This window comes from Coturnix japonica, chromosome 5, assembly GCF_001577835.2.
Source record: "Coturnix japonica isolate 7356 chromosome 5, Coturnix japonica 2.1, whole genome shotgun sequence".
Classification (NCBI taxonomy): domain Eukaryota; kingdom Metazoa; phylum Chordata; class Aves; order Galliformes; family Phasianidae; genus Coturnix; species Coturnix japonica.
Genome location: NC_029520.1, coordinates 32,731,381 through 32,744,565, shown reverse-complemented (window position 1 = coordinate 32,744,565; position 13,185 = coordinate 32,731,381). Strand labels below are relative to the sequence as shown.

Below are 13,185 nucleotides of genomic sequence, written 5' to 3'. Positions count from 1 at the left end.
TTTTGACAGGCTGGGTCAGAAGTTATAGGTAAGTACTGAAAATCCAAAATGTGAGCAGGATCTCAGGGTGGTGGTGGCAGCAGTGTTATGAAAATGAAAGCACAAGCTTGATTGATCTTTTCCATAGATAGGAAATAACTTAGTGCAGGACTGAAATCAGCTTTGTAAGACTGAAACTGACAGTTTAAAGATACCAATATTTTAGTTCTCATCACTGTCCTATGCAGATGTCTGTACAGCACCAATGACCCAGTACAATGTGAAGTGTTTTCCCCCTCTCTGTGGTTCAGAAAGTCCCAGTCGGTACTTTTGTTCTTTGAGGAAAGGAGCTGCACCAGCTGGGCAGATCAGCGGTTCAGCAGGCACAGGTACGATGCTGTTCAGGGCTCAGTAGAGCTGCGCTTCTGCAGTGACAATTTACCTCTCAATAAACTTGAGAATTACAGAAAAACTTTAAAATATAGACAGTTTCTGTGCCTAGAGGTAAATAGGCTTGTGGCCCAGTTAGAATGACACAATAAAAAGGAAAATCATCTGCCAATCAACAGTTTGCATTAATAATAATCATAATAAAAATACCTATAGCATGCAGCAAACATTTGTTGCAGAATTTTCACACAGTTTTTGTTCTGTTCCTCATTACTACTATTTTCCATCTGTTCACTACAGATTATTATTCACAACTAAAGACACTACCTCCAAAAACAGCTGTTCCAATAAGAACTTCTAGTCCTTTACACAAATAAATACACTAACCAATAGTACTCAGATCTGGTGATTTCTATTTGAAAGATGAAAAATGTGTTTAATCTGACAGGGAACATATCAGACATTTACCTTCCAGAGGGTAAAAATTAGCAAAAACAAACTACAGCTCAAAGGCCAAAGGTGGAGGAGCAGCTGCTCCTGAGCCTCGCACCTGCCTCGCACATATACCAGCTACCTGGTAAACCATGCAATGAGGCTTCCAGCAAGGAGGGATCAGGGAAGCAATCTGCTTAATACTAATGTAAGCAGAACTAATATTTATCAAGCTGAAGAAAACCTAAAACCTAGGGGACTTAAATATTTCAACACTGTTCTTATTAATACAGTCATTAACTTGCATCATCCAACAATGTAGACTCGTGCTATTCTGCTACCACTGCTGGCAACATCAGAGGATGGAGATCCTAGGCAGTGAAGGTCTAACAGTACTCACCATGGCTAAGATCCACAAGATCTAATATACTTCAATGCTTTTAAAAAGAAGTGTGTTGATAACGTCTGAAATACTCAATAGCTGAGCACTGGATGGGTCAGTGTTTATCTTAAGTATTTTTCTTTAACTCAGGAGATAAGATAAAGTAATTCGACAAACTGATAATATTGTCAGCTCTCATGAGTTAATTATGGGTGATATCTGACATTTGTCTGCAAGCTCCATCTCCTGGAAATAACTGGTTATATGAAAATCTTTAACTACTTGGTTAATTTTTGTCCCCGTAGTCAGAAAAATAAGCTCGAGAATATTAAAATATGATCACCAGAAGAGTGTAGGCAACAGAACCAAAATACGAACATTCCACTCACTGTTTCAAGAAAATCTTACCCATTTCAAAGCAAATTTTGTTTTGGGGACTTGGAACAACTGTTTCCAGCTATCTGTCTGTGACTCTACCCACCAGCCCATTTGAGGAATTCCACTGTATCTTTGCCTGCTTCTATGGAATGAATGAACACACTCCATAATGGAGCCTGCAGCACTCCAGACCAAATGTCTGTGTTCAAGTACAAGGATAACTTTAGTTTACAAACACAGCCCAATTTATCTGATAATTCAGTGCTAAAACTACTTGATATTACTGGTTAAATTGGCTAGGCCAGCACAGTGAAGGGGTTTTTGGATATGAGAGTGAGTGGGACAAGAAAATAGAAATCCCTGTGTTTTACTGTTGGCACTTCCAAAAGTTCCTTTGGGGATGCTCTATCAGTGGCAAGATAGAACTTTCCACTCTTCAAAGCAAGAAAACATTAAGTATGACATATGTATCAATGACAAGTGATGATGTCAAAAAGCTTCCAATTATTTTGTTTTAAAACTCTTCCTTCCACTACTGCATCTTAGGGCCATCATGAATAAATGGATTTAGACAGCGCAATACAAAGTTTTTCAGGGATATGATGTGTAAACAAAAATTAACATTACACAAGCTCGGGACAATGACTCATAATAACGAGCAGGATAAATCAGCACCATTAAGGCTGTCTGGTTCAGTTCTCTGACTAGATTCATATGTCCCTCTTACAACCACCTCATTTATTTATTCAAGTATATGCCAGCTTAGGACTGTAGTGGAAGAAAATTCCTATCAATTAATCAATCAGGTAGTAGAATAGGAAGTACTAACATCTAAAGAATATCCGTCTTCCACTCAGCTTTCCTCAAACTTCTGCTATATATCAAAGCTCAAATTCCAATGAAGCACAACCCTAATAAGCACCCACAACGCACTTCTGTGTTTAATTTTTTCATTGCATATTATAAGTACTACTTAGTTTACCCAAATATCATGCAATTGGGAAATAAACAAGGAGAGAAGGCATCAGCAAAGAGGATTCTTCTACAAAGGTACATCATGTGAGTTAGGAACAGCACCACAGAATCAATGGAAATGAGTGAGAGAGCTCATGCCATACAGAGTACACAACTTGCTCAAGGAGCCATATCAACATGAACCCTAGAAAGGATCTTTTTAAATCAGAAAGATTAAAATACTGCAGACATGATAAATATCCAACCTGTTTCTTTTTTAATGATCACAGAAGTGAGCAGGTAAATAGATGAACACAGGAAAGAGATGAGGACAGATGTAAGCACATCTAGTATTTCCGCATTTACCTGAAAGCTAAGCTGGTGTCATCAAAAGTCCGACAGACGCAGAGGTCTGCTGTGAACAGTCACTACAGGAAAAATTGTGCAAGGACAGGACAAAGCAGCAGTTGGAAATTGTATAAATGATTCAGAAAGCATCAGTTAATACTGACAAAACTGTTTGGAAAATAGAGTCCTTACATTCGCACAGTTTTCACAACATTCTTTTTGCTTCTGACTCACTTGACTTACGATAATTTGAATGCATGTTTCTGAACAGATCTGCAAGGTGAACAATAGATCAGGAGGAAACGCAAGTATCACTAGCTACTATCTCCATGCAGAAAGAAAAAAGCAGCACATAGTTGAAAAGATTAAAATGAAATATGTAAATGATTTGAATCGAAATGGAGAATTTCTCAAGATGATGTAGGTTTCCTAAGAATATGAGGCTGTTTAATGTAGTGACAGAGAAGAAGCATTCCAAGTAATTTAACATGTGTTTTTGGGGATCTCTAGGGATGAAAATGAAAAGTATTCTGACAAGGTAATTAAATAAATTTTTCAGGGGAAATTCTATCAATAGCAATTAGATTTGCTAGTTGGGATGCACCTTCTTAATCCACAAGTTCCTATATCAGTAACAAAGTCTGGGAGATTGTAACAATAGTTATAATCTATCCATACCTGATAGAACCCATCAACTTCTGCATCTGACATATAAAATCAGTACTGGGGAAAAAAGTATGTTTTTCATAGTAACTGATGCAGGTTTCACCTGTAGTGGGCAACAGTATTCTACATTAAGTGTTTTTACAACGTGTCAGATGTTTGAAATATGAATTCTTGTGAATTGATTTGAACAAGCACATTGTCAGTGTGATCATGTTCACAGTGCTGTCTTCATTTTGGTGGATTCAAATAGGAATTCATAATTATTTTGTTTCAAAGATGAATGTGAACAAACAGCCTAAGAAGAGGTTTAGATTAGAAGCCGTGGAGAATTCTACTCAATTTTTCTGGAAGATTAAAAAATAATAACTTCAACTTTGGTTTTAATTTTCACTGCAGTTTATAACTATTTTATAACCTCAATTTAAATAGATTAAGCTACCTATACAAATGTTTCTTCCACTCTAGTTCTACAAATAGAATTCAACTAGAGAAAAAACAATAAATATGAGTTAATAACTTGTTGAATTATTAATTGGCATGTAAATATACTGGAATCTCTGGAAATAACTATGCAAGGAAGTCTAGGCTTTCATACTTCAAAAACAAATCAAAACGAAATTTAGGTTTAGTTTCATAATACCTTTTCTCCCTCAGATAACACAGCTTCAAAACAGGTGTATTTTCCTTCTGCTAAAAATAACACTTCAGATATAAAAGCCAAGAAATAATAAAAAATTGATTGTTTTTCAAAGTACATAAACCCAGATGCATAACTGCGTCATAACTGCATACATAACTGCCGTTCTGACGATTTTATCTACATTATCTTTAAGATGACACACAAAATTAACCCACAGTATTTCTCAGGCTCAAATCAATTATTTTTAAACAGAATTAGCCCCTAATAAGCCAAACTTTCCATTTGATGGCCTACTCTCCGTATCTTAATGGCACTACTCAATATGGAGTTTCCACACAAGAATCATTCCTAAAGATGTAGTTCAGTTCCCTGAAGACTGGGTTTCAGGTCTGGAGGCATAGCATACTATTGCCGTAGAGGTAACAGTTCTGTAATTAGATGAATCAGTTGGACAGCCCAAAGAAAGTTCATCTCACAATTTTTTTAAAGGGGGAAGTGAAACAGGAGGATTGAAACTCATCCACTTCATAGATGCCATTTGACTTTATCACCTAGATTTCAGTGGGACTTCTCTACACCACAACAAACAACCCGTTGCTACAGTTACAGAGTTCACTGGGACATGAATCACAAGGCCACTATCATTGTGCTTTCTTGAATTTCAAGCTCACGTACCTGGTGATGTACAAGAGTTTTTGTTACAAAAAGAATGTGATGCAATTTCCCTCATAAAAAAGGAGTGCCTGTGTGCTCCTCCACTCATCTTAACATTTGATTCACTGCTACTGCCAAATACAAAGGCGGAAATTAATAAATACCAGAGAGGAATCAACACAGATCATTGATTGAATCACCTTTATTCAGCCTTGTAACCAGCAACAAAGGCTGCAAATAGTGAGGGGAGGCACCAGAACAAAGTATCAGAATTGGGCAGAAAGCAACAGGGAGGTTCCCTCATGGTCAAATGGCTTAACCTGCTCAGTTTCTGCTCCTTTATTCTTCCCAACAAGGAATGCAAAACCAGACTGGCTACCTCTGAAAGGAAAGTGAAAGCACACATCCTTACAACTCGGAGCCATATTTCTAGAATCTGTGACATTTGTGACAAATATGCTTTCAATTATTATGTATGTGAAGCTGAATATTATGTGTTCTTTCATTTCTTTTTTAGCCACAAATGGAAATTGTCAGAGCTTTCTGAAGAACTGTGAGAAGACACACTTTTCAGATCTTCACTCTAGGTTTGAGACAAACAAGCCTAGTTTCCTTCACCTCTTCTTAGAAGCTTAACAGCTATGCTATTCTTCAGGATCTGGTGACCAAAAATGCATGAACTTTATCTGCCTTACTTCACATGGCCCCAGTGTGGAGGGGAAGATTTTAGTGTATCAGTCTCTTACATGTGACTTAGGAGAAGAAATTGACCAAATACACCTGCTGAGATATTCGAGGACCCTCAGAAATTAACTGACTGGAGAGAGAAAATGCAGTGCTGAGAGCACCAGTCACACACCAAAAATAAGTGAAGGTGCAAAAGTACCTGCTGGTGTTTGAGTTCCTTTTCTCTTCTAAGAGAAAACTTGAATGTCAGTAGAGGTATCCTGTGACTAAATCACAGTCTCACAGTCTCACAGTCTCGTGTGGGTTGGAAGGGACCTTAGAGATCATCGAGTCCAACCCCTGGGATTCGAGCCTCGTGTAGCAGAGCGGCACTTCTACCACTTGCGCCACAGGGGGGATTCGAACCCCGGGCCCCGGTGTTGCAAGGCGGCATTGCTACCACTGCGCCACCGGGGCACACAAATCAACTGAAGATCGTATCATGTTACACAGATGCTGGAGGTGGTTTGTAGTGAATCCATCAAATATCTTCATTATTTGACCAATACATTATAAAGACAGAAAAGAGAGAGATGGAAAAGGCTAAGAGCAAATGGACAAACATGTCTGACAACTTTGCTGAGTGGTAGGACAAGAGATGGTGGGAGGAAGAATTGATGAACTGTCACAGTATGACAAATAAGACCTCTGTTGGATGTATTGATTCTGAACAGGGAATGACTCATGGATCTACTCAATTTTCACTTCATTTAAAGACACTAAAGTACTGGAACAAATCACAGATGCTGCCAAACAAGTCAAAGAAGAAAAAAAAATTGTTTTCCATGCATGACTTGATTTGGGGCAAATTCATTAATAAATGCATGTTTTGCAGGACAGCTCATACAGCAGAGCTCATGTTTTGTACCAAGTATTACTGTCTCACTAGACCTCATTCACATACAGCACAGCTAGAAATAGACTTGATGACTGGGAAAAATCACTAAATGAAAATCGGGATAAGTTTAGTACCTGAATTTGTCTACTATACTGTAAGCACAGGTATTACTTCTTTTGTTCTTTGACCTCCAAATATATTCAGTACATCAGACATGTGAGAGAAAGTTTTGTTTATAGCTTCTCTTGAATACTGTAAGTTCCAATAACTTCTTTTTCCCTTTAAATCATAGATAATCTACAGGTGCAAGAGTCTTCAAAGAAACGAAGTTATACTCCAAAACTGACTGGAGTTACTAATAACGGGTTAATGTGTCCGTATATTTTTCCTCCTCTTTTTTCCACTTTATTTTAAGAGCTGTTTTTTTGATCTTCATATATGGAGAAAGAGCCTTGACACTGAATAAGGCTCTTATCAAAACAATAGTTCAAAGCTGAATTTACTAAGAATAATTCTTCAAAATTCTTCAACACCATAATCTTTTTTTTTCCCTCCCCAGGAATTTAGTAAGACCATTCATATTTTCCTGTAGATAAGCATCCTCCATCCTGTTTTACTCCTCTGTTCCAATGGAAGTCTTCTCACTGTCAGCTTTCACTTCAAGGCTGAAACCTCTTTCTCACCTTCCTTTTCCAGACTGCCAAGGTTGGGGGAGCACAGGTACAACTAGCACAAAAACACTAGAACAGCTATATATAATACTACATTTAAACTTTGACAAAATTTGAAAACTAATTAACATGAAAAAGAAGCAAACAAATGAAGTAACCTGTGATTGCTATGCTACCCGTGATCACACAATTCACTTAGTCATACCACCACTGTTAAGCCTGCATGCAGCAAGTTTGCTACTTCCCCCAGCAGAGAGAGAAAATATCTACCAGGTAAATCCCAACCCTCTGCCTGACCTAGAGCTGCCCCTAACAAGAGCAGTCACGGCTTATTTTCCCCGTGGAAGGCTGTGAGAGGTGCAGGAAAGCAGTTTTGGTGGCTCTTCTGGAAAGGGCTGACTGCTGCTGAGGGGAAGAAGTGTGGTAGGACTGGCTGCCAACTGCTGCCACCAGGCTGGGATGAGGGGGGAACTGCAAGGGTCTGGCTTTGTCAGCTGCTGTACAGGCCTACTGTCATTTGCATGGGAATTATATGAACTTGTGTAGTCCATTTACAGAAATGTTGATTAAGTTCGGGAGCAACCACTTTGAACTTCCCGCCAACAGCAAGAACTATTCCTTTGTGCTTAAAGAACTCAATCTGGAAGTACTTTACCAATCTTTTAGATGTCTGAGTTCAATACAGAGAGTAGAGTGAAAAGTTCGGGTTGATGAGGCCTCACTGGCTGAACTACTTGAAGAAGGGAATTGTGAGTTTGCTTTGATCTATTCCAGCACACATCTAAAACATGTATATATAATATACACATGTATTTTTTCCCCCCATCTATATTCAGTTATGTCTAAGACCAGCTGGGTACAGCCTTGAAGGGAGCTGGCTGCATACCTCATTTACAACAGACTAATCTCAGTGTAAATTAAAAATAGTGAAACCCTTTCCACATCATGCTTGCTTCTTACCTCTCACCTCCTGCTCTGGCCCCTACAATCCAGAGATAGTTGGAAAGAGCTCAGCAGAGCTTCTACACTCCTCTCTCACAAGGGAAGTGGGATTCTTCAGAGCCTTGGTATCCCTGTATGCACTTAGATTCCCTTTGCTTCTAAGGAATACGACAGAAAACTGATAAACCAGAAAAAGCGCATTTGAGAATTATGCAACATTTTTGTTTAACAAAAGAACCACACAGCTAATGTGTGGAAATTCCCTCTCTTGACCTTTACAAGGTGAAAGGCAGGAGCACTGTAGGGAGTCAGGGCAGCAAGGGACAGGGAGTTCCAACCAACACTGTGCTAGCTGAGGATTTATGTCATTAGATACATCTGGATTAACTCAAAGTCACAACACAGCCCCAGTGACCTTTGCTTAGTCAAACAGCAAAGCTATCTCAGTTTGTACTGCAAAAATGGTAGTTTATAAACTGTGATTGACTCATCAAGGCAAACACATCAGAACCAGTCTTAAACAGGAGGAGAATATAACACACAGAAGACTGCAAGAAATACATGACTCAACTATCTTACGTTTATGAGAGTATTTCTGCTGCTTGGATTACGTAGCAAGAACAATTTCCATTCTACCATACCTTTTAATTAGAAATCAATTTTAATGCCTAATGTAAAAGGATAAGCTATGTTGGAAAGATCTGAAAAGAGGTACTGCTAATATGTAGTGTGGCAGTTTTACAGTGACTGCCTTCATAAGACATCCTTTCAACATTCTATTCCTCTACAAAGTGTTTGACCCCACCCTCACACCCCCTCCTCTTTTGTCAGTAATTGATGCAACCCCATGGTGATTTGCATCTGGAAAAACAGCTCTAGTTTAAAAATCAACCGGGCAAAAAAAAATGGATTATAATTACAAAGTGACCATATCATATAATAGAGAAATGACCACAGAATATTCCTGTAAATCTGCCAAGTCAATAAGATTCATCATGCTCTGTTAAGTAAGTGCTCGCTGTGAAAAGTGAAGGTGCCTGTGGCTACTGGAAGTCACATATCGCGTTTTACAGAACATCAGAATACTTCTGAGATTAGATGACTAAAAATCATTCCTTCAAGTTCTGCTGTTTTTCCTTTCCTTCTCACCCCACAAAAAAGAGCCTTTCCCACATAGCCAGCCACCTTCCAGGATGCTTACAGAAGGCGAAAGCGGAAATACAAATATTAAGCTGTTTGAAAAACAAAGTAGTATTCTTACCAATGTTTTCTAATTTTAATAATCTCACAAAGAGTTTAGCTAGCTGTTCTTCAGCACCACATTTACATTTCCTACAACTAAATCTAAAAGTGGGACAATGCTTTTTGTTAAATTTAGTAAAGGTAAGAATGAGTCAAAATTGCCACATAGATCTTACGCCCCTTCCCATGTTTAACAGTGATGTACATTCCAGTATTCCCTCTAAACTGTTCTACAAGTGGTACAAAAAAACACCCATTTACACATACTCACATTTACAGAGAATAACAATCTCATTTGCTCTTTCAGCCATCATAGCATACTCCTGGTAGGCTGGGAACAGATTTACCATGCAGTATCCTGACTAACTCTGAGCGATGTTGCAATAAACCCTTGAGAAGAGCACAGATGATTCCCATCTGGAGACGTAAAATAATTTAACGTCTAAGTAAAACATGTTGGGTTGTGCAGCTTTTAACACAAGTTCTTGGACATATACTCCTGTATTATCATTTCTCAGGACAAGCAGAGGAAGTCAGTAAAGAGTCACAACATGCTCCTCTTCTAAATTGACCATTCCTGCTGTGCTGGACAGCCAGTTTGACCTCAGCAGCCTTCACTGTTAACTTTATCCTTCACACTGTGTCTCCAACCTGTCTTGCATGTATTTCTTCACTCTGCACTTCCCAGTCAGCTGTCTTTGCTGTGATGATGGCAGCCTCCAGGAAGCACATGCTAGTGGCAACATGAGCCCTCAAAAGGGCAGCCTGCAGCCAGGTCAGCAGTCACACATGGGGAATTACTCCACAAAGATGGAGGCAAAGCTTAGAGGCAAAAGAAAGAGTTGCACTGTCCTACATTGCTGATACTTTTCCCCCTTTTCTTCTGTTTAGCAGTCACTGTTATGTTATGCAACACAGAACAGCATACATACTCTCCTAAGATGTAGGTACCTAGGACTCGTGAGGAATTCAACCTGTACCAATACAAAAGAATCTAAATGGAAAGCTGATGTCTCCATACTCCCCTCCTGGAGCTGCCTGGCATGGCAGATCCTAAGGTCCTTTCAACAAACACAGCAGAAGCCAGGAAGAAAAATGTAGCTTACACTGCTCAACATACCAATATCTCATAGAAAGATTTCTGACCAGAAATCAACTGTAACTATCCCACAAGACCAGGCTGACTCTTCTCTCCACTGCCTCCAATCACAGACTGGGGGGGTTGGAAGGGAACTCTTATAGAATCCAAAAACCACTGCAAAATCACAATAGATCACACAGGAAGGAGTCCAGATCAGTACTGAATATCTTCAGAGAGTTTACTGAATATTGAGGACTTCATTCCGGGCTCCCAGACTGGGATAGGCATGAACCAGTGCAGGACATCAACAAGCCAACAGTTCATTTCTCTCCCTCCCCTGACAGCACAAATCTGTCTTTATAGGTCTAAAAATACTGTGCCACTGCACACTGCCTGGGAATCTTCTCAGACAATCAACTCTTCTCCATGATCCCATACAAACAACTTGTAAACTTCCTTTTCTATTTTCATACTAAGGAAAGTACCCTTTTTATGAGCCAGAATCTCATGAAATTTCATCACAGCTCTCAGACATCTTTCAGCAGGTTTATTTAGTTCCCGAGCTCAGATGCCTTTATCTCTATATATGAGAGGATATCCTGCCTCTTCTGAATAGCTTTAAAGTAGTTCTAAGAACTAAACTGTTTTTCTTGTAATTACTAGAAGTAAATTAAATTATCAAACTCTTTACGTTTAGAAAGGATCTAAAATTTGGCTTTGGAAGACATATCCCAAGTTGGAAGGAAATCATAAGGAACACTGAGTCCAACTCCTCACTCCCAAAAATCAGAACATACATCTGACAGCGTTGTCCAGACACTTCAACTCTGACAGCTCAGTGCCATGACCACTGCTCTGGGCAGCCCATTCTATACCCATTACCCTCTGGTGAAGGACCTTTGCCTAGCCCCCAGTCTGACCCTCCCCCAATGCAGCTCCATGCCATTCCCTCAGGCCCTGTTGCTGTCACCAGAGAGCAGAGCTCAGCACTGTCCTCTGCTCCCTGTAAGGAGCTGCAGCCATAAGGCTTCCCATCAGCTCTTCTGCTCTTGGCTGAACAAACCTTGGGACCTCAGCTGCTCCTCATACATCCTCCCCACTAGACCCTTCACCATTTTCATATCCCTCTTTTGGATGGTCTCTAATAGTTTTATGTCCCATAATTACTAATTTAGAATAGATCTTGAATGGGACAAAAACAACAATGAAAAACATGAAGCCATTTCTTAGTGAAATACTAAAAAAGGAGCACTGAGAATTCTCCAAAATGAGCACTGGTAAAGAGGCAGGTTTATCCTAAAAATCACTCAAGTGGAAAGAAAGGAAGCTTGTTTTCCCCTTGCTAGAACAGGATTCAAATGCTTAAAACAATAGAAAGTGAAATTAAATTTAAACTTGTACAGGATACAGTTTGAAATAAGAGTTAAAATACTTGCAAGCATAACTGTATTAGACTAAGTTTTCTATATAGTACGGTAATTCGAAATACGAAAACAGATACAATATATGTCCTAGTAAAGTTACTGTCAGTAGCTTATCACCAAGCATGACACACTAAGGGAAATTCAGGTATGATTTTATTTGACTGATGGAATCAAATATGTAAGAAGCACCATCTTTCATCTGCTTGTTTTAATCTGCAAAGTCTAGATAAATCTTCAAATTTTACAGTAATACGTGCTACAAAAATGTTAGACCAATTTCTCAAGAGGGTAAGTAATAATGAGGCACTAATTGTTCTGCCATCAGAATAAGCATACAAAAAATCCGTAATAAATATTTAACCAGCACTTACATTTTCACACTGCACCTTTCTGGGCATTATATGGGAAATATTGAGTCCATCGATAACAATATCAAACGGAAGTCGATTTTCCACAAATGTTTGAAAGGCTTCAAATTCCTGAAATAAATCAACAAAAGGATATGGGAAATAATAGGTTTCATTTAATAGAAATAGTTTCATTCAATTTTTATTATAAAAACAATCCAAGAAGCCTCCACCAAATCTCTCAGTTTTCTTACTTGCATATTTGCAAATATAACAACACACACAGAAAAAGTACTTTCAGAAAACAAAAATGTTACATTGGATAGTTTTGATATTCCTTTAAATTACATTACTACATTCTTCCTCCAGGAAAGAAGTGAAATAAAGAATGTATTTGCTCAGAAAATATACTGCTGTCAGGTAGCTATGTATGACCACCAACTTCAAATTTAGTTGGAATGTTTATAACAAATTATAATAGAAAAAGGATCACTTGTATTAAGAGCACAAACAGACCAAGTGAGATAAGAAAGCCTCATTCAAACATTAAAATTTCAGGTATATATTCTAAGTGAACAGACCTGTATCAGTCAAAAGCACACTGGTAAAAAACACAGACAGCACAGCTCAGCCTGGTACCACCAGAACGAACTGCCTTTCATGGGATCATTTTACTTATCTACTGCTTAAATAAATATAATTTAGAGAGTATAAGAAATAAGGCAAGAAAGCTATATCTACAAACTGTTGACGCCTGTGAAATATTTCTCCCCTCCCAATCTCAAGATATTCTATATAGATGAATAAATATTCCCAGTGCCATCTGAGAGACAGGGACATCAAGACTCAGATCGGACATCATTAGCAATGGCAGTGGGGGGAGGGGGAATAGGAAGAGAAACAACTGAGGTTAAAAAAAAAAAGATTCCCAGCTTCCAGGCTCTTGGTTTTTGTTGGAATTCCTTGTGGTTCAAAATCAGTCAAGTCATTGCTGCAGTACTGGACAGCTGTCTGAGATGAGGAGAAGAGGAAAAAGAAGGAAACAGAGAGGACAAAGGCAAAATAGGAAAATCTGGTGACGAAGATAAGCA

At 38.7% G+C, this 13,185-nt stretch overlaps 1 protein-coding gene across 1 annotated transcript in view; it reads right to left on the bottom strand.

Moving 5' to 3' along the window:
• PRORP (protein only RNase P catalytic subunit) overlaps window positions 1–13,185 on the bottom strand; it is a 35,744-nt gene that overhangs the window by 9,730 nt on the left and 12,829 nt on the right. Inside the window, exon 5 of the mRNA XM_015864987.2 lies at window positions 12,119–12,226. Coding sequence (XP_015720473.1) covers window positions 12,119–12,226 — 108 coding nt within the window. The remainder of the gene's footprint in view (window positions 1–12,118; window positions 12,227–13,185) is intronic.